Raw genomic sequence first — 19,652 nt, 5'->3', positions numbered from 1 at the left:
GTTGATTTCAAATGAGATGATGAATGAGAAGACTATGACATCGCTAAAAACCTGGCCATGGAAATGTTGTTACTATCTCTGCAACTGCAGGCAACCATCCTCACACGCGACCTCAGGTGAGCACCATGGGGAACCCTGGAACGTGTTATGAGGATAACTTTTCAGATCTTCTAGGGACCAAAGAACTTGACACTGGTATAAAATGAGTAGTATTTAACCCCCTGTGGCATCTATTCTGGGCAAACATATGGGTGAGAACCCATGAGTCATTCATGTAACTTTGACTTTTAGGTCCCTGAATGGATGATTGGCACTGACAAGGTCAAAAAGGAGACCCTTACTGTATAAGGATTTGATTCCTCTTACATGTGCTGTGGTTATTAGCTTTTTTGATAAAACACCTCCATCGGACTGGCCCATACAGTATTTTCTTGATTAATGATAGATGTTAGAAGACCCAGCCCGCTGTGTATGGTACCACTGCTGGACAGGTAGACCTGGGTTGTATGAAAAAAACAAGCTGGAGACAAGTCAGTAAGCAGCATACCTCCATGCTCTCTGCTTCTGTCCCTGCATCCAGGTTCCTGTGTTGAGTTCCTTCTATGACTTTCCTTCATGATGGACCATGATTGGGTTGAGTGAGCCAAAGAAACCCATCCTTCCCCAAATTGCTTTTGGTAGTGGTTTCTCTATCACAGCAATAGAAAGCAAACGAATACACACATGGATAGGAACAGGATAGTTCTTGGAACTCAATTTTCTGCCTTTTTACCAATGATTAACTGCAGCAATCAATTGTGTCAAAGTTCAGATCAACTGAATCCTTGGGGATGTTGATGAGACAATGCCTTGTGCTTGAGTTAATGGTGACTGTAATATGAACAGGTTTATCTACTGTATAGCATATGAGGGACCATTATCTTCCCTAGATCTCCCTCTACCCCTTTTCTGCATGCCCAATCCTAGCCCAACTACTCCAGCAGACACAGAGGTGATAGGTTGGGAGGGCACCCCAACTTATATCCAGAAGTAGGTTAAGGGCTTCACACTTTAAACATTCAAACCCAGAGACAACAACCTATGAAGTAGATGTCAGTGAATGATCTCCATTTTACAAATAAGTCAGTTTTGGAGAAACAGGTAACAGCAAAGAATAAATGTTTTTTCTATCCATCCTCATGTTACATGTCACCTCTCCCCTCAAGGTTCCTCACCATGTTCTCAAACTCACCCAGCATCTGCCCTTTAAAGAGCTGCAGGTTGGTTCATTGACACCATTTGATGAGGATAATTTGTGAGTTGGTTTTAGTTTGTTGATTATCAAGAGTCTGGTAGGTGCTTCTCTAAGCCTCAACATTTGCATCTTGCCTAAGCATTGCACACTGCACCTGTCACACACACCCCACCCCAGGTGCTGTGTCCTTTGCCACTGTCTCCAGGTTGGAATCAGGACCACAGTCTAGGTATGACTGAAATGTGTGAATACCCACCTTATGCCTGATCATGGGCAATCTGGCAGGTGCTTCTTTTCCTTCTTTCCTTTCTTTCTTCCTTCCTTCCTCCCTCCATCCCTCCCTCCGTCCCTCCCTTTTTTCCTTCCCTCCTTCCTTCCCTCCTTCCTTCGTGTTATGTGTGTATAATCATATGTGTACAGAGGTCATAGGAAGACATTGGGTGTCCTCCTCTACCATTCTCTCCCTTATTCCTTTAAAACAGGGTCTCCTGGTCCTGGACATGGATTTGTGACCTACCTACTAAGGTTTATTGTTTGTTTTGGTGGATTTTTTTCCTTCAAACATGGGTACTGAATATCTGAGCTCAGTCTTGCAGTTTGCACAGTGCTCTTACACACTAAGCCATCTCCCTAGCCCCTAAGAAGTATTTCTAGAGGTTTTGATGTGAGTGAATGTATAGATTATACTCTTTCTAGAACGTTTCTATCTGGTCTTTTCCTTTAAGTTGACTGAACAGGGAGGTGTGGCAGGTGAACCTGGGAGCCATCCCGAGCAACAAAAAGCTATGGGTGGGGGTGCCTATCCTCCTAGGCTCAGATAGTATAATACTGATGGGTGTAATACCTGCCTTTGCTGTGTTCAGCCTGAGAGAAAGAATTGAGGTCTCTAACCTGGCAGATGACAGAAGTGGTAAGTGAAGAGTCTGGTAGCCACTTAGGTGTATAACCTGTGGCTCTCAACAATCTCCAACAAATACTAGAGACAATTGTTGAGTTTTCCTGAAGCTATCATCTGATAAACTTCACTTCCCAGCAAGGTCAGAACCAATCAATCGCCCCATACATAAGAGCCTGTAGAGACTGTGTTAACACAGCAATACATCTTAGGATACTTTCTTAAAATTATAACTTTTACAATACTCTTGGCATGACATTTGTACAATGAGTATCTCATCTGATTCTTCCAGTTCCAAGGCATTTTATCAAGAGGAAGCAGAGAATACTGGTGCATGTTGACAATGCATGGTACCTGCCTGACAATGCTCACTGCATTCTAAATATTTAGATTTACTCATGTTTTATTAGTATCTAATAATCAGCATAATAATGGGTTTCATTGTGACATTTTCATACATGTTTATAATGTGTCTCCTTTCACCCTTCCACTGACTGACCCTTTCAGCACATTACTGGGAGGCGGGCACTGTTGTTATCTGTTTTTTAAGGAGGGTATGTGTTTTTTGGAAACACAGCTGAGAATCATAAAGAATTTGAACTCAGGTGAAAATCATATAGAAAGAATGCAAACTCTGGTAGCTGAGCTCTGGAGCCCTGCTCAGAGCTGCTACAAACCTCAGACTCAGAACCACTTGACTTCAGATAGAACCTGCACTGCATTTGTTGAAAACTGAGTGTGTCTGGGTAACTAGCATGCACTACATTCCCTATATTAACTTACCTAGCCCTCACCATTTTGGGGACCTTCGGCAGTGGCTACCTGTGGTACTCAGGTAAGGTAACTTGCATGGAGTTATAGTTTTCCTTACTGCCTTTGGCTTAGAGTGTCATAAGTGAGTACATCTTGCTGTACAAGGTCAACTGAGGTCCCAGGCACTGGCTTCTGTTTGCTTTGCTGAGCTGTTTGCTCTGTGGGAATAGAACTGAAAGTAGCCATAGTGAGTAGGCTTTTCTGGCATTTGGGAACCTCACTGGAGTTCCTGTCACACAGACATGAAGACAGGATTCCAGGCTTGGAGGGCACTGGCAAAGTCATGTCTTCTCTGTGTTGCCCTGGGATGTCTCCATTTCTCTGGTTCCAGGTAAGTTACGGGGACAAATTATTCCTTAATGCATAAAACCACCGAATGCTGACTAGCTCTGCCACACACCTGTGGGCAGAGGAACATCTCTCGAAGGAATTTGCATGTTTCTGATAAAATAAAATCAACAACTCCCTCTGAATTATTGTGGACCCAAGTGGCCAGCTTCAACAAAAGTGCCTGTTAAAGAACTGTCATGTTTACATGAATTTGTCATGCTGAGAAGAACAGGATACATGATCTATATTCTGAATGAAGTTTTGGTCTGGTTCCTTATGTAAAAGATCTATTATATATGAAAAACAAATCAGTTCACATGAATGATCTTAATGAATGACACTGTCTTGTTCAACCCTCCCAGTAGCCTAGCATGTCTAGAGTGAGTAGGTCTCTCAAACCCTTTCTTCCTCTCCTTTCTTCTTTTCCTCTCTCACAGATGTTTGTTTCCAGGAGCTAAATAACAGATTTAGTTCATCCAAGTTTCCATTCATAGGATGTGAAAGAGCTAAGGAAAATAATCTTGGTTGGGACTCGTGCTTTGGGTTCCAGAGAAAGATGTGTCAGAACCTTGGCAATCTGAAGCCCCTCCTCGTGCCTGAGCAGTTCCCAGCATGAGATTTGGACGTGCTCATGATCACTGCTATGGGAGGAGGGAGGGGAAGGTCTTTCTTTACTCTCCAGGTGCTCCCTGATAGCAACCTCTCAACAGTGTGAGCAGCACCATGTTTTCCATGTGCCTTCTGTTCTGAGGTCTGCACAATGCTAATCAGCCTGTGAGCGTCTTCCCAGGGACTGTGAGTCATCATCCACCGGACTCTCCAGCACTCACCCTTAGAATTAGCGTGACCTTCAACTAGGTGGTGAGACCAACTGTGCTGCCAAGGCTTTCCATGCATTTACTTGTGGGCACGGAGAAGCTTGCAGTGCCCAGTGAGCTGTGCTGGAGGAGAGGGCTCATACAACCCTCCTAGGGGCAGCATGTCCCTGCACACAGCTGCTTGTTGATGACAGAGTATCCAGAGATGAGCAAGACCCCAGACTCGTATTCTCAGGGAGCATGGCAGTGTGTGAGCATGGCAGTGTATGAGCATGGCAGTGTGTGAGCATGGCAGTGTGTGAGCATGGCAGTGTGTGAGCATGGCAGTGTGTGAGCGAGATGGTGCCAGGACAAACATCAATCAAGGGTGAGAGTGGGAGTGACTGATTCCCCTCCAGGCATAGGTAACAGCATAGGCAAAGGCATGGCGGTGTGAGAGAGCCTGGCTTGTCCCAGGGCTCCAGGTACATTTCAGTCTCATTGAGTAGAGGTGGGACCTGTGAGGAGAGGCAGGAATCAGTAGCTAGGGGATGCGAACCGTATCCTTCAGGTATAGAAGGGTTGAAGTGAAGAAGTGGCATCATGGGATGCATTTATTGGCAAATTCTCTCTTAGGTAGGGGCTGGAGTTCCACCAGGTAAGAAGAGCAAGCTATTAAACTCATAGCTCTGCCATCTGAGGCAGGGGTGGAGTGGCCTCTTGTTCCCACTCTGTGGAAGGACAAACTGATTCCCAGGGGAGAAGAGAATGGCTCACACTCACTGAGCCTCCAGCCCTTCCCTGACTCCTGGTTGAATATTCTGCTCTCTACCCATGATTCCTACATGCCAGTCCTGAGCACAGCATACTGCTGAGTATCAGACACAAACTGCAAAACAAAAGTATTCTGTGTAGGAACAGAAAGTGTTGCAACCTCCTTAAGATCATAAGGTTTGTCATTCCATTTGCTCAGGTCACATTGTCATATGGCCTGTTGATCATTATTGATTGCCACTCTGTTCCAGGCATTGCTGTCACCCTCACAGTCTTGTCACTCACAGTTTTAGAGAGAAGGAAACTGAGGCTTGAAGACTGCGTGGCTCTCAAGGCTATTCAGCCCACTTGGGGGTGTGTTCAGAATTCAAGCATCCTTTCTGTTTTCTGCCTCTCCTTAACACCCACCCACCCACCCCCACAAATCCACGTGACCTGATGGACACTCAGGATGTTTCCCTGGGAGACACATTGGCTACTTTGAGACACTGCTTTAAATTCCATGCTTGCAACAGCAAATGACAGAGAGAAATGGGAAACCTTTCCCCCAGGAACTACCACCCACCCCCAGCAAAGGGGGAGATGCTGTTTGTACAGGGCTGCAGCTGCCGAACAAATTGTGTGTGACAAGAAAGTTGTTGTGTCAGGGCATTTCCACAGAAAGCCAAAATATATTGATGTGCCCCATCCATGTAAGCTGAGGACTGGAAATTTACTGCTGACCTAATCCCGCCGTGCTTGACGGATCCATCTTTATTTTGATCAGAGAAAGAAAGTAGGAGACCTGGACCCGCAGCAATGTGTTCTAAGGCTGCCAGCCCCAAGAAAGACACAACCTTGCCGGCACTTCCTCAGAAGAGGTGTATTTCCGGTGAAGTATAAAGTGCTGCTTATACTACATTTTTTTTTTTGAAATTGCTAAGTGTTAGGATATGAATGTACCTTAGAGGACTCAATGCCATGCCAGGGATGTTCTAGGAGATAACATCCAGATGAAAGAAGCAAACCAGGTCCCTTTAGGAATCCATGTGGATCTGGCTGATGTGGATGGATAGAAGCACCCAGGTCCGAACAATGGTGCAGAACAAGGCACGAGATCAAGGCGAGGCACAGGAAGGGAAAGCGGCACACTGCATGTATGTGCAAAACCATTCGCAAGACTCTGGAATGACACACAGCATGTCCGTGACCGTTGTGGCCTCTCAAGAGGATGGTAAAGACACAGGACTGGCTGGGGCTGTTGTAATACTCAGATGCCCAATCCCCGGAGATGCCTTTTAGTTAGAGACCATGCGAGTGTGGCAAAAGACTGGCAGGGGTCAATGTCGGTGTGGGGCCCCCGAGTGATTGTTAATTTGCAGTACTTCTCAGGGCAGATTTATGTTACAGACGAGTTGGGCTTTGCATTTGTGTCTGTTAATTGCATGTCGGGCTTCCGTTATGGCACTTCCATACATGCTCGTAATATACTTTGACCGCATGTACACACTCTATTACTCTTTCTTATCTACTCTCCCCACATGGAGGCATCTCAGCAGAAGCCAAGCCAGTGGGTTTGTTTCCATAGAGATTCCTCAGGGTGGAAGGTGCACACAGCCAAATGCAGAGGCCTCAGTTGAACCTGTCATTTGTGCGGCTCTGTGCCATTCTCAAATTCAAGATGTGACTTGACACTAGCCTTTCTTTTAGATTTGCATTTTGTAGCTCTAATGAACCACACTTACCCAATGTAATTTACAAAGATACTATTTATTCTGCTGATTATTTCATTATATTGCCACCTCCATAATGGAAATTGGGTGTAAAAATGAGAGATTTGATGGTTATAACCACTTCTTGCAAGTTGCCTCTGTAAGCCATCATCTCGCCCATGAACAGGCTCTCAAACCTTGGAGAGGAAAATAATTATGACTCTTAATAACGACTGTGCAAGTTACTTATCTACTTGGTCTCCACTGTGGCCCCAAATTGGGGTGATACTTGGGAGAAACAGTGTAACTGCTCTGTGGTTGAAATAGGAAGAAGGAACCCTGCAGAGCTGTCAAATACATACTCGGGAGAAGCCAAATCACAGACAGTATTGTTTTGTCAAACCCGAGCAAATTAGTAGATAGGAGCCCATCAGAGGGCCCCTGCTGGTGTGCAGCATCCTGCCTCAGTAACCACTTTCAAGTACCCACCTGTGGTTTCCAGTAGAGTCTTTGACCTTTTGTTAAAGATCCAACTTTACTAGGCAATTGATTTTTGCCTGTCTCTAGGGTAGCCATGGGGATGGAGCTCACTGTAGTTAATATTATCCTCCTTTTAGGACTTTTGCCAAGTGAGAATGTGTCGTTAATGACCTTGTTTGGAGTGACATCCTGTGTGTTTGACAGTGGAAGCTTTGTGATGCTCTCCCTAATGACTTAATCTTAGAGACAGGGATGAAACCGGCCTTGCAAACACTTACAGAGATAGTGATGGGAGGTGACTGGAATGGATGCAGGTTGGATCTGCTTCCAGATGCCATGGGGCAGGGGCATAGAGCACACTCAGCATCAGACAGACCTAGGCTTAGATCCCAGGACAACTATACCCCAGGTTCACTGCAGCAGACATGTTGTGTCACTCTGAGCCATTTCAGCATCTGTCCAGGTGACCGCTGGCCATAGCTACCTTCCAGAACATCTGTGGGATGGGATGAAAGCATCAGAAAACATCTAGTACAATGGTTAGGTCTAACATCCTAGGCCCTCAATAAGTCTTCATTCCTCTCTTCTTTGTACCTCCTTAGCTTAAGAAGTATAAGTTACAAGGATTCTTACACTGTTATACATACTTATGGGAAGAGATAAAAAATGAATTATAGTACATTTTCCATGCTCTAGGTAGGGAAACTGAGGCTCCTACAGATGAAACAATATGTTAATTCATTCATGTGGTCCAGCTGTGTGCCAGAGACTCAACTGGTAGCCTGCCTTACATCTTAGACCTATTTCAGTTCTCATTTTGCAAGTCTGCTTTGAAGGTTTGACTCCTCTACCCCCTGCCCCATTTCCACGCTTCACACACCTCCACAGGTACACAGGCTCAACCTGATGCTGGCTCCCCCCCCCATACGCCCTAAGCACATTTCATGTTGTGGTAGTTTGAATGAGAATGTCTCCCATAGCACAGATGTTTGAATATTTGGTTCCCACTTGGTGGTGATGTTTGGGTAGACTCAAGGAGTATGGTATTGATGGAGTACATCTCTCTGACCTAGTTTTGATTTTTTAAAACTTCATGCCAGTTTTGGTTAGCTTTTTCTGCTTCCTGCTTGTAGTTCAGGCCCTCAGCTTTCAATCCAGACGCCATGTCTGCTGCCTGCTATCATGCTTCTCCACCATAATGGACTCTCAGTCCTCCTGAGATGTAAGTCAAATAAACCCATCTGTAGGTTGCCTCGGCCATGGTGTTTTATCACGATGATAGAACAGTAACTTATATACTTGGCCTGCTTCTCTCAAAAGAGACCAGTCACTTCCCCGCCTCACCTTCTCATGATCACATCTGTTTCAGCACAGACCTCTCTTGCTGAGTTCAGTCCCAGATAAGAACTGTGCCCTGAGTGAGTATATGTGGCTATTCCATGGGCTTCTGGGGCTTAACCTGCCCCTACCATTTTGCCCTACATCTGTGTCCTCCTATGTCCCTACTACCTAGGCATTCAAGTAGGATTCCAACATCAACCTAAACTCCTTCTTTCCTTTTATACCCTTCCAGCCCATCCATTTGCCAACCACTTTCTAACACTGCCACTTGAGAACTTACTCACCCTTCCCCTACCCTGGCCCTACTGTAGTTCAGGTTCACATCATGCATGGGGACTTCTCCCCAGCCTCCAGACTCAACTGACTCATACCTAACCTCTACACAACTTCAAGCCCATCTCTGGCCATGGGGCCTGTGTGCAATTAAAAATTGCTAAGATGTAAGACATGTTTCTCTGTTGAGTAGACCCTGTGTCACATCCGCAGAAGCCTGATGTCTTCAGTATCAATTATTCTTGGCAAATGTTTTATGGATATTTAATATGAAAAGGCATTATATAGTGCAGACCCCCCTCAATCTTCAGAGGATAAAAAGGAGGCCCAGAGATAGGGAGTACATTCTGTGACTGGATTACCTATGTATCCATAGCCCATAGAGTTTAAGTGCTCACCTAGTGACTATAATTGATAATCCAGAAACAGCTGTGTAAGGGAAGACACTTCAGCCACTGTATGGAGGGGAGACATGAAGCTCACAGAGACCAGAAATCAGATTGCACACGCGACTAAGATATTGTCTTCTAACTGGTGTTCAGTGCTCTTTACCACCATAGTCCTAATGTTAGGCACTTCCTGGGGACTCAATACATATTTGTTAAATGAATTAACAAGCACTAAAATGATAAACTACCTTCCTTGCACACGTGATCTGGTCTACATTTATGAGATGGGTGATTGATGGGTGACAGGGAATAATATAATTCCTTTAGGATATGTGACTCTTCTCTTATGATAAATTTTAGAGGGGAGAAGCCAGATTTCTTTGACACAAATGCAGCCAACCAGAACCTTGCTAAGAGCAGACAAGTACGGAATGTGGATATCACCCCAGTGCCTGTTGACTGTGAGCTGTCCAGCTGGTCCTCTTGGACCGTGTGTGACCCCTGTCAGAAGAAAAGGGTAAGAACCCAGGTCTTGAGTGAGCACTAAACATCTAGGCAGGGGTGGGAGGTAAAGAAAGAGACTAATCTTCAACAATTCTTGCAGAGGTGCTGACAGTGGTGCCTGGCCATAGACTATCCTTTAAGCTGAAAGCTGTTGAAATGACTCTCTCTATGCTTTCAAACAGCAAGCAGATGCTCCCTTTGATATCACCGTGTTTTTCACATGATTGTCTTTGCAGCATCCTGCCTCCGACCTGCTCTTTCTACCCACCCTTCATGGTATAGCCAGGGAAGCTACCACTGACCAGTCTTTCCCCAAATGATCCCTAAGGACTAAAGCCAGACTTCTGTGTCACCTAACCGGACCTCATCTCTATGCTGTATCAGCCCTTGGAATCTTCCCTCTGTACCTCAATTCATGTTGTTTTCTCAGCCAGCAACGACCTTTCCCACAGCCTTCACCTTCTAACCTGACTCAGAACTAGATTCCCTGCTTCAGGAGACCCCTTTCATAAAGCCTTACCTGACTGCTCACCACCCCCAGCTCCACTTAGATAAAGCAACTTTTACATGCTTCCCCAGCCCCCCCACACTATATCCTAGCATATATCATACTGGTTTTATCATTTACTGCCATAAACAGAAAACTTGTAAGTGTGCATGCATGTAACCGGGGCTTCCCAGGGCTCTTATATTTGAGCTCATTCTGCTTTCTGACATCTTTGCAAGGAAAATAAGGTGGCTATCACATATTCTGTTAGACAGGTAAGTGCTGTCTTAGAGGAGGTAAGTGTCTTCTTGGAGCCCTCTAGTAGCCGATAAGCCTAAGCTCAGGCCGTGGGGTCTTTCCTGATTTTTCCACGAGTAGAGCTTGTCTCCATGGTGCCCATCATTCATGTCCCTTGTGATGGGAGAGCTGACCCAGGACCCCAGCTCTCAACAAAGAAGATGTGCCAGAAAAGAGAGAGAAAGAGAGAGGGAGGGAGGGAGGGAGAGAGAGAGAGAGAGAGAGAGAGAGAGAGAGAGAGAGAGAGAGAGAGAGAGAGAGAGAGAGAGAGAGAGATTGCCCTTCCCTTGGCTCCTTGGTAGCCCAGACCTATCATAGCAAAGACTCTGAAGAGGCTGAGGAAGTCAGCACAAGGCAATTGCACAGTTAATTGGATCAATGGGGAGAGCCAAGCACTATCATTCTGTTCCCAGAGTAGGTTTTCTTGCTGAAGTTATCAACATTGATCCAATTATCTGGATAATTGCTTCATCTGCACCATAAGCCAGATCTGAGCATGAGCCTGCTAGCTGGAGCTGCTCACTGTGACTCACTGTAGACTTCCTCACCTGGCATCAGCCCTGTCTGCAAGCTCCATGGCTGGGGCTCAGTGAAACCATTCAACCCAGACCTGGAGGTACGTTTCCTCCATTCTTTCCAACCCCCCAAACCTACTTTGCCTTAGGAGCCTGGGGGTAAGCTTCTGAGAGTCTCCTTGTATATGTGTGGCTTTATTTTTATCCTTTAATTGACAGGGTATTTGTGTTTATTTGTGGAGTATAGCTTTATAATTTGATGTCGATATGCACTGGGTAATGACCAAAACATTCAAACATAATTGTTATCTTCTGCTGACATGTAGAGAAACTTCGATGTTAATGCTCTTAGTTACTTGAACTATAAAATTATTGTGTGCTTATCTTCTGTATTATAGAACATTAGAACCCCCATACACAGTGTTTTGATAATCCATAGCCCCCCTTCTCTGCCCCTCCTTCCTTTCTAGCCCCTAGCAACCTCTAGTCTCTTGTCTACTTTGTGACGAACTACTTTTGCTTCTACAAATGAGTGAGAACCTGTGATTGACTTTCTCTGCCTAGCTTATTGCCCTTAACATGATGTCCTCAGATTTCATTTATGTTGCTACAAATGACAAGAACATCCTTTTACAGATGACTCATATTTCATTATCAATTATAACATTTTAATCCACTCTTCTCTTGATGAACATCTTTATTGATTTCCTATTTTTGCTATGGTGAATCTTGTTGTAATAAACATGAGGGTTCTGATCTATCTTTGATAAAATGTCACCATTACCTTTGGATATATACTCAGTATTTAGACTGTTGTCTCATATGGTAAATCTATTTTCAGGGTTTTTAAATTTAAAAAGATCTTCTTCTTTGTCTTCACCCTCCTCACTATCACTCTTCCCCACCTCCTCCATCCTTTGGAGAGCATTCAGTACTGTTTTCCATAATCCATGAATGTTAGTATTCAGGCCTCTGTACTGGCCTGTCCTTGGGGTTCTGACAGCACATGCACTCAGCTGCAACCACTGAGAGCACCACCTGTGCATATTCACTAGTTCCCTTTTAAAACAACCCTGCCCACCTCCCATCCTCCTCTCTACCTCTCTCCCTTCCTCTCTTTTCTCTGTCTCCCCCTCTTTCCTTTCTCCTCTCTCCTGCTGCTCCTGTCTCCAGAGGCTGGTCTCTCCCCTTCACTTTTCCCGGTTTTTGTTGTTGTTGTTTTGTTTTGTTTTTATTTTTGTTGTTGCTGTTGTTTTGGTTTTTCAAGACAGAGTTTCTCTGCGTAGCTTTGGAGCCTATCCTGGCTCTCCCTCTGTAGCCCAGGCTGGCCTCAAGCTCACAGAGATCCACCTGCCTCTGCCTCCTGAGTGCTAGGATAAAAGGCATGAGCCCCAAACACCTGGCACTTTTCCCACTTTTCTGATCCCTTCTCCTAATAAAAAAAAATTCCTCTGCGTGAACCCTGTCACATGGTATCTTTCTCTTGCACACTGCTTTTCTTAAATTACAGCTTTGGTTCCCTGACCAGGAAGGCTCTCCTGGTGTCTCCTCCTGCACACAGGTGGTTTGAGGCAAGCCGGGACTCTGGAACCTGGTTAACATAAGACAGCTTCGCTTCTCCAGATTGCTGAGTCCTTCCGTCCAAAATCATCATGACTGGTGAGCTACTCCACCTTGCCTACCTTGGGCTATTCCCACGAGTGAGAACTCATCTCGTCTCTCTAGCGTGGTTTCTCGCCATTGGCCTCGATAAATCCTGGTATCAAGCAAACACCGGTCTCCCAGACTCTGAGCCCTTGGCCCACACCTTTTATGTGGCAACCCACGGGGCTGTGCCAGTCTGGGGCCTTCTGGTCCCTCGCCCCCGGCCCCTTGATTGATGAATCACCGAAGCAGCGTGTGCCTTTCTCACTGGATAAAAGCCACTGGATCCTGTTCGCCTCACTCATGAGGAATAAGCCTATCAAAACTTAGCTTCCCAACACTTTGTGATCTCTTCATGCTGGGACCCTGCCCACCTGCTCCACCTTCAGTAGATCTGCTCCCTTACGCCTGCAACAAATCTGCTGTCTCGTTCACTGATGGCTTTGCCTTCCATGCAGTACCAACAATTGGGTCTCTAGTGGGGTTTTCCACTTCTGACCATTCCCCTGGATGTGAGGCTTCCTTTCCCCAGCAGAGTCCTTTCCACATCTTCTGGCTTTTCCTAAAGTCCTGGTACCAGGTGACCGTGTCTCTCTCTGGCTCAGACTCCTTGGCCCCCACTCACTGGGGGGCCAAAATCAAATTTCTCTGGATTCCTGGGATGCTAGGAATTGCAGATCCTTGTGTCTTCCTTCTCTGCTTCACTCTTGGGAGCTGTGTCACCACCTATACCTCCCTATTCCCATTGTTTTTTTTTTTTTTGGAGACCCACTGACCATTCCCAACCAGCTAGTGTTGCAATTCTACCAGCTGTTGGCCATAGAGCTGGAGGTTCAAGGCTACCACACATGTCCAGAGGTTCAAGGCTACCACACATGTCCAGAGGTTCAAGGCTACCACACATGTCCAGAAGTTCAAGGCTACCATACACGTCCAGAGGTTCAAGGCTACCACACATGTCCACGTGATGCTGTGGCAATGGGAAAGGATCAGGTACTTTAAGCCCTAGCCAGTCGATTTGGATCCAACAAGGATGGCATTTTGCCAGGTCCAGGAGGCACCTAATGGCTCAGAAGAGCCTGGGCAGTGAAGTGAAACAGCCAGGTACTCAAGGATGTGGCCAGCACCCCAGCAATCCCAGGTCTCTCAAAAATGAGCAATATCCCCCAGGTTAGCAAGAAGTAATCTTGAGAACACAGAGTACTCATCCTACCTTACCTGCTACCCCTTTCTAACTCCTCACCTTTTTTTAATAAATAAAAAGGAAGCAATGTTAGTATTCAGGCATCTGTATTGGCCTGTCCTTGGGGTTCTGACAGGATACGCCCTCAGCTGCAGCCACTAACAGCACCACCTGTGCGTATTCACTATGCTCCTTTTTAAAAGGGCCCTGCCCACCTCCTATCCTTATCTCTCTTTCTTTCTCTGTCTGTTCCCTCCTCTCCTGCTGCTTCTGTCTCCAGAGGTCAGTCTCCCCTCCCTTCCCTTTCCCCTTTTTATGATCCCTTTCCCTAGTTAAAAAAAAAAGCCTCTGTTTGAACCCTGTTGAATGACATCTTTCTCTCCCAGGCTGCTTTTCTTAAATTACAACAGTGATGGTTATGTTAACTTACACTTCTATTGACAGTGTGTAAGACCTTTCACTTCTCATCATTTCTGCTATTTTTATATTATCATTTGACCATATTTGTAGGGATATTAGAACATTTACCCATTTAAAACCCAGATTACTAGAAATTTTTCTGTCCTTTGAATTCCTTATATATCCTGGGTACTAGCTTCTTGACAGATGAAGCTTGCAGATATTTTCCTCATTCTTCAGTTTGTCTCTTGACATTGTTGATCATTTCCTCAGCTGTGAAACGCTTCCTAGTATGATCTAACCCCATTTGTCTAGCTTTGCTTTTGTTACCTATACTATCTAAGATCTTGTTTGCTCTCTACTTAGGTACCAAGGTTTCCCCTATGGTTTCATCCAGTAGTTGCATAGTTTGGGATCTTACATTAGGTCTTTGACCCACTTTAAGTTTTCTTTTGTTTTTGGTTTGATTTTGATGTTTTTGTTTGTTTCCTTGGTGTTTCTGCTTGTTTTTCAAAACAGGGTGTCTGCGTGTAGACCTGGCTATCCTGGAACTTACTCTGTAGTTCTATAGTGGAACTGGCTTCCAATTCTGATTTACTTTCCTCTGCTCCCAAGTGCTGGGATTAAAGGCATGAGCCACCTGGCAAGTTGGATTTTTTATAAATGGGGCTGTCTAGCTTCAGTCTTCTACAGATATATGTTCAGTGTTCGTTGATTTGTGTTCTCTCTCTCCCTTTCCCTCTCACTCCCTTTCTCTTCCCCCTCCCGTGTGTGTGTGTGTGTGTGTGTGTGTGTGTGTGTGTGTGTGTGTGTGTGTACGCATGGGCACACGAGGAGGTCATTCATCAGGCTCCATCTCCCTTTTTTGACTGGGTCTCCTACTTGCCTGAAATCACCAAGCAGGGTAGACTTCCTACCAGGAAGTCCCGGGGTTAAGCAGATCCCTCCACCTCTCCCTGTCCCCCTGGCACACCAAGCACATACTACCACACTTGGCTTCTTAAAAGTGGGCTTTGGGGATTGAGCTCAGGTCTCATGGTTGCCGGGAAGCACATGACCTACTGAGTGATCCCCAGTTTCCAGCACCACTTATTTTTAGAGATGGTCCCTCTAGAGTATGTGTTTTTGTTGCCTTGGAAAACACAGCTGGCTGTAAGTATGTGGAATCACCTCTGCGTTTCTCTCTGGGCCATCGGCCTTGTACATGCTTATATGTCTGCCCCACACTTGTTATCACCCTAACTTTGTAGTGTGTCTTCAGTCTTGGGCTGTGATATCCTTGCCTTGTTCTTTTTGCCCAGGATTGTTTTCTGGTGGTTTTGTGCTTCTAAATGAGTCTTGTGATTCCCCCCCCCTCCACTAGCTCTGTAAACAAGGTAATTCCTGTTTGATGGGATTGCATCAAATCTCAGATTACCTTGGGTAGTGTGGACATCTTAACATTATTTCTTCTGATTCATGAAAATAATATGTCTCCTGTCTTCTAAATTTGCATTATGATAATCTTTTACTTTCTGCATTAAATTTATTTCTACCTGTCTTACTAATTTTGAGGATGTTGTAAATGGAATGATTTCAATGCCCTTTTTTTAGCCTGTTTGTTTGAAGCATATAAAATACCACTGGATTTTGTAGAATAATTTTATATCCTCCAACTTTACTGTACTTATCAATGGCAGCAGTGTTTTGGTAGAAACTTTAGAGATTTTACATACAAGGTCGTGCTACTGGGGAACAGAACCCTTTTACCTCCCTGCTTTCGATTTATCTGCCTTCCTTTTCACCATTTAGTATGACCTTTGCTGTGGGTTGTCATATATTGTATGGACATTGTATGTATATATTGTCATATACTGTATATTCCTTCTGTATTTCATTTGATGATAGTTTCTTAGTTTATTTTTGTTTGTTCCTCAATGTCTTATTTAAGGTCCATGTCCCCAAGGACAAGGGGGCACAGGTGAATGGCTGTCTAGAGTCTCTTTTGTTTCCAGATCCACAGTACAGATCTAAGGATCAGTACAGATTTATGCCTCCTGTCACTCTGAAGAGGGGTACTCCACTTATTTGCTGCATGTTGTGTACCAAAACCACCCAGATGTGATCACTTCTTTCCTTCCCCCCTCACCCAGCCTGGCATCCCTGCTTGTCTGCCCTGCTCTGACTCTCTCCAGCTCCCCTCAGTTTCCCTCTTGTACTCCTCTCCATCCATGATGCATTTATCTCTGGTTTCTGGAATAAGAAGATGCATCCTTTAGTCTGTCAGGTTGACCAGAAACCTTCCTCTACCCAGGTTGTTCTGGGCCATCCTTTCCCTACCCTCTGTGTCTACCTGGCATTCCTCCTTAACTTCAGGTCTCAGCCCTGATGTGCTTACTAAAACCCAGCCGCTGTCTCTCCCCTTTGCAATGGGGGTTTCACCATGGGATTACAGAGCGCACTGCACTTGCCCAGTCTTGCATCTGCTGTGTTTGTGTTGTGACTGCTGGTGCCCTCTGCCACCAGTGGTGACCCTCTCCTTTTCAAGGCAGGTCAGAAGACTTGGTGATGATTAAAGTCCAACCAACAGGCAAGCCAGCAAAAATACCTACCCTTTTAAACATGAGATAAATTAATCAATATTCTCAGGATAAATGAACAAGAAGAGACAGATGACAATATTGATTCTTAAAATAGTGGGTAATGAAAAAGAAAAATAATGACAATAAATTGGGTACTCACCTTTTGCCAGAAAAACATGAGCTTGAGATGATATACAGTGATATATGATAGGAATTAATGTGTAATTCATAATATATAACTAATGTTAACAAATATGTAATTATAACATTTAAATTCTAAATTGTGCATTTAGGTAATTCAATTCCCCAGTTTACAAATGAGTACATTTGGACTCCAAAGACAAAGATACTCACCTAACTAGGAAGTACTTGGAGTTTCAGAGCACATACTTCTTCATTTATATCACACTAGTGCCTTCAGCAATATGTGACAATACATGAATCGCGCATTGGAATAATTAAACTGAGAGGTAGTTTATTGTTGAACTGACTGTATGAGCCCCTTTACTGGTTTGTTATTCCAAAGCCCAGGCCTTTTTCACACTGAATAAATCTTGGCAGACCACTGCAGAGACAGAGATTCAAGACAAGAACCCAAATTCTGGGAGCATGCAGTGCAATTGGGAAAACAATTAATTGCCAGCCTTGCCTAGACCCTCAGTGAAAGTGGTGAAGGAAGCACACTAATTGGGCAAGTAGCAATTAGCCAACTGTGTGCCTTCCCTGCATCCACAGCTTGGTTGGTGTCTCTTTCTACACAATGTCCTTAGCTCCTGAGGTCGCTGAGGTCCCATCATTGGCTCACTTTGTTTCTGTCTGCTACAGTACAGACATGCTTACTTGCTCCGGCCTTCCCAGTTCCATGGGGAATTGTGTGACTACTCTGACAAGGAAGTTGAAGACTGTGTTACCAGTCGACCATGCAGAAAAGTGCAATGTGAAGGCTTTGTGTGTGCACAGACAGGTATGAAGGAGTCTGGGAATTGGAAGAGAAGATTGAAAAGCAAAGAGTAGTGTGTGATGGAGGAGGGACAGACATATAGGGTTCATGATCAGGATTGCAGGACAGAGAAATCCCTTACTATAAGCCTCAAACCTCCTTTTCTGTATATCATCCAAGAAAGCATGCCTATGATAAGGTAGTAGCATTACTATCCCTATTTTTCATCCCAAGAAATTGAGGCTCAGAGAGGTTACTTTCAAAAAACCATTGAGCAGGTGCATAGAGGATCTTCAGGTGAGAATCTGGAAGCTTGGCTATATTCACTGACTTTAGAAGTTACATGTGCTGGAGTCAGAGGTCCTACGTCAGACTAAATCTGACTGTATGATCTACACGATCTTATTTAACCTCTTTGGATTTTGATTGCCATAATAGTAATTAAGTGTTACGTTAGTTATTTTCTATTGCTAAGATACCATGACCAAGGTAGCTTATAGAAGGAAGAATTTAATTGGGCTTACAGTTAGAGGCCATGATAGTAGAACAGAGGCATGGCAGCAGAAACAGCTGAGAGCTCACATCTTGATCTGAAAGCTGTAGCCAGAGAGAGCTCACTCAAAATGTCAAGAGTCATTGGAAACTTCGAAGCCCACTGCTAGTGACATATGTCCTCCAACAAGGCCACACCTCTTAATCTTTCCCAAATAGTTCCACCAATTAGAGACCAATTATTGCAGCACATGGGCCTAAGGGGAGGGGGGTCATTCCTATTCAAACTACCACAGGGTGATGTTAATACAAGTTGGTCATAAGCATCATGTATTATGATGGAGGTAAAAGATCTCTGTCACATATTAGCTCTGCTACTGATCTCAGAGCCCTTGGGTGGAGTAAAATACGTCCAAAGCTGAAACAGATGAGAGAGTGATCACCGTCACTCAGCAACGAGAGGCTTTGGAAGCATGGGCCTGGTCATTTGTATGTCTGCATCAGTGAGTCTATCATAAGTCCAAATGTGTGATGGAGTCAGTGAAAAATGTTGTTCTTCACCAAGAAGGAAAGTGAATATGGAACCCACATGGGAAGATGGACAGAAGGAAGGAAGGAAACAGCACATGAATGAATGCTTCTCTACTGCAGAAACACTGGTTTTCTCAACTTATTCACTAATCTGATCCTAGTATATCTATGTGTCCCCATTTCTTCAAGTCTCTCGCATAAACAGAGATATGATGCCCTAAAGTGTCTGGAGGAAGTTCTATTCATGATACCCATGTGGATTGTAGTCTAGAGCCTCCAAAAGACAGGATTACCAGAGCGATTTCTAGGACTTACTGCAAATGCAAAATTCCATCCAGTAAACCTGAGAGCCTTTTTTTTTACAGTGTACCCAAGGACTCACTATGGCCAGTGTTCCATGGTTTTGCCTAGAGCCATCATGGCTATTCATGTGGGCTTTACTTTAAATGCCTTGTAAGAAACATTTGAAGACCAGACTTATTTTTCTGCCTTTTATAACCGAAGGACATTGGTTAAAAATGACCCAGTATGTCTAAGGAAGCAGAGCCAGCTGTCTTGTGGGCTTGGTCTCCCCAGAAATGTCCACATATGAAAGAAAGTGAAGTCCATGAGACAAAGTCATAGGGGAAGGAAAGATGGTGGTGCTGAAGGCAGTGTGTGTTAGGGAAAGAATTCCCATTAGGCAGGTTAAAGTCCGAATTGTGCTTCAGATCTTTAACGTGTGCCTGGCTCTTCCAAGCACTAACTCTAGCTATGATTGGCTTTTGGAATGTTTTCTATGGTGAATTCTATTTTAGTCACTCACAACTGTGTCATGGCGAGAGAGCTGTGATGACTTCTCTGCTTTACAGATGAGGTTGGATCACAGATGCAAGATAGCTTAGCTGGTGCCATTCAGAGAAACCACCCACCACCTCTTCCTAGCCTTGGTGGCAGGAGGAAGGGTACTTCCAGACTTACCAACCTGGCTGTCCACCTATTCCCTGCTTCTTAGGCACACTGAGTTCTCCTTCACAGGTAGTTTCAGATAATCTCTCCTCAGTGCTTTCACAACTGTGGCACTGAGCTCCTTGGGGGACAAC

At 44.7% G+C, this 19,652-nt stretch overlaps 1 protein-coding gene across 2 annotated transcripts in view; it reads left to right on the top strand.

The window, feature by feature from the left end:
* Positions 1-2,802: 2,802 nt before the first annotated feature.
* C8b (complement C8 beta chain) overlaps positions 2,803-19,652 on the top strand; it is a 39,999-nt gene continuing 23,149 nt past the window's right edge. The window contains exons 1-3 of one of the 2 annotated variants that reach the window (XM_021228415.2): positions 2,803-2,964; positions 9,378-9,534; positions 17,433-17,571. In XM_021228415.2, the coding sequence (XP_021084074.1) occupies positions 2,885-2,964; positions 9,378-9,534; positions 17,433-17,571 (376 nt within the window). In that variant the 5' untranslated portion in view covers positions 2,803-2,884. Of the gene's footprint in view, positions 2,965-3,182; positions 3,274-9,377; positions 9,535-17,432; positions 17,572-19,652 lie in introns of both variants that reach the window. The other variant, XM_013114965.3, reaches the window with a different exon arrangement.

The sequence above is a fragment of the Mesocricetus auratus genome, unplaced genomic scaffold (genome assembly GCF_017639785.1).
Source record: "Mesocricetus auratus isolate SY011 unplaced genomic scaffold, BCM_Maur_2.0 Super-Scaffold_100014, whole genome shotgun sequence".
Taxonomy (NCBI): domain Eukaryota; kingdom Metazoa; phylum Chordata; class Mammalia; order Rodentia; family Cricetidae; genus Mesocricetus; species Mesocricetus auratus.
This window is presented reverse-complemented; position numbering and strand designations above follow the sequence as displayed.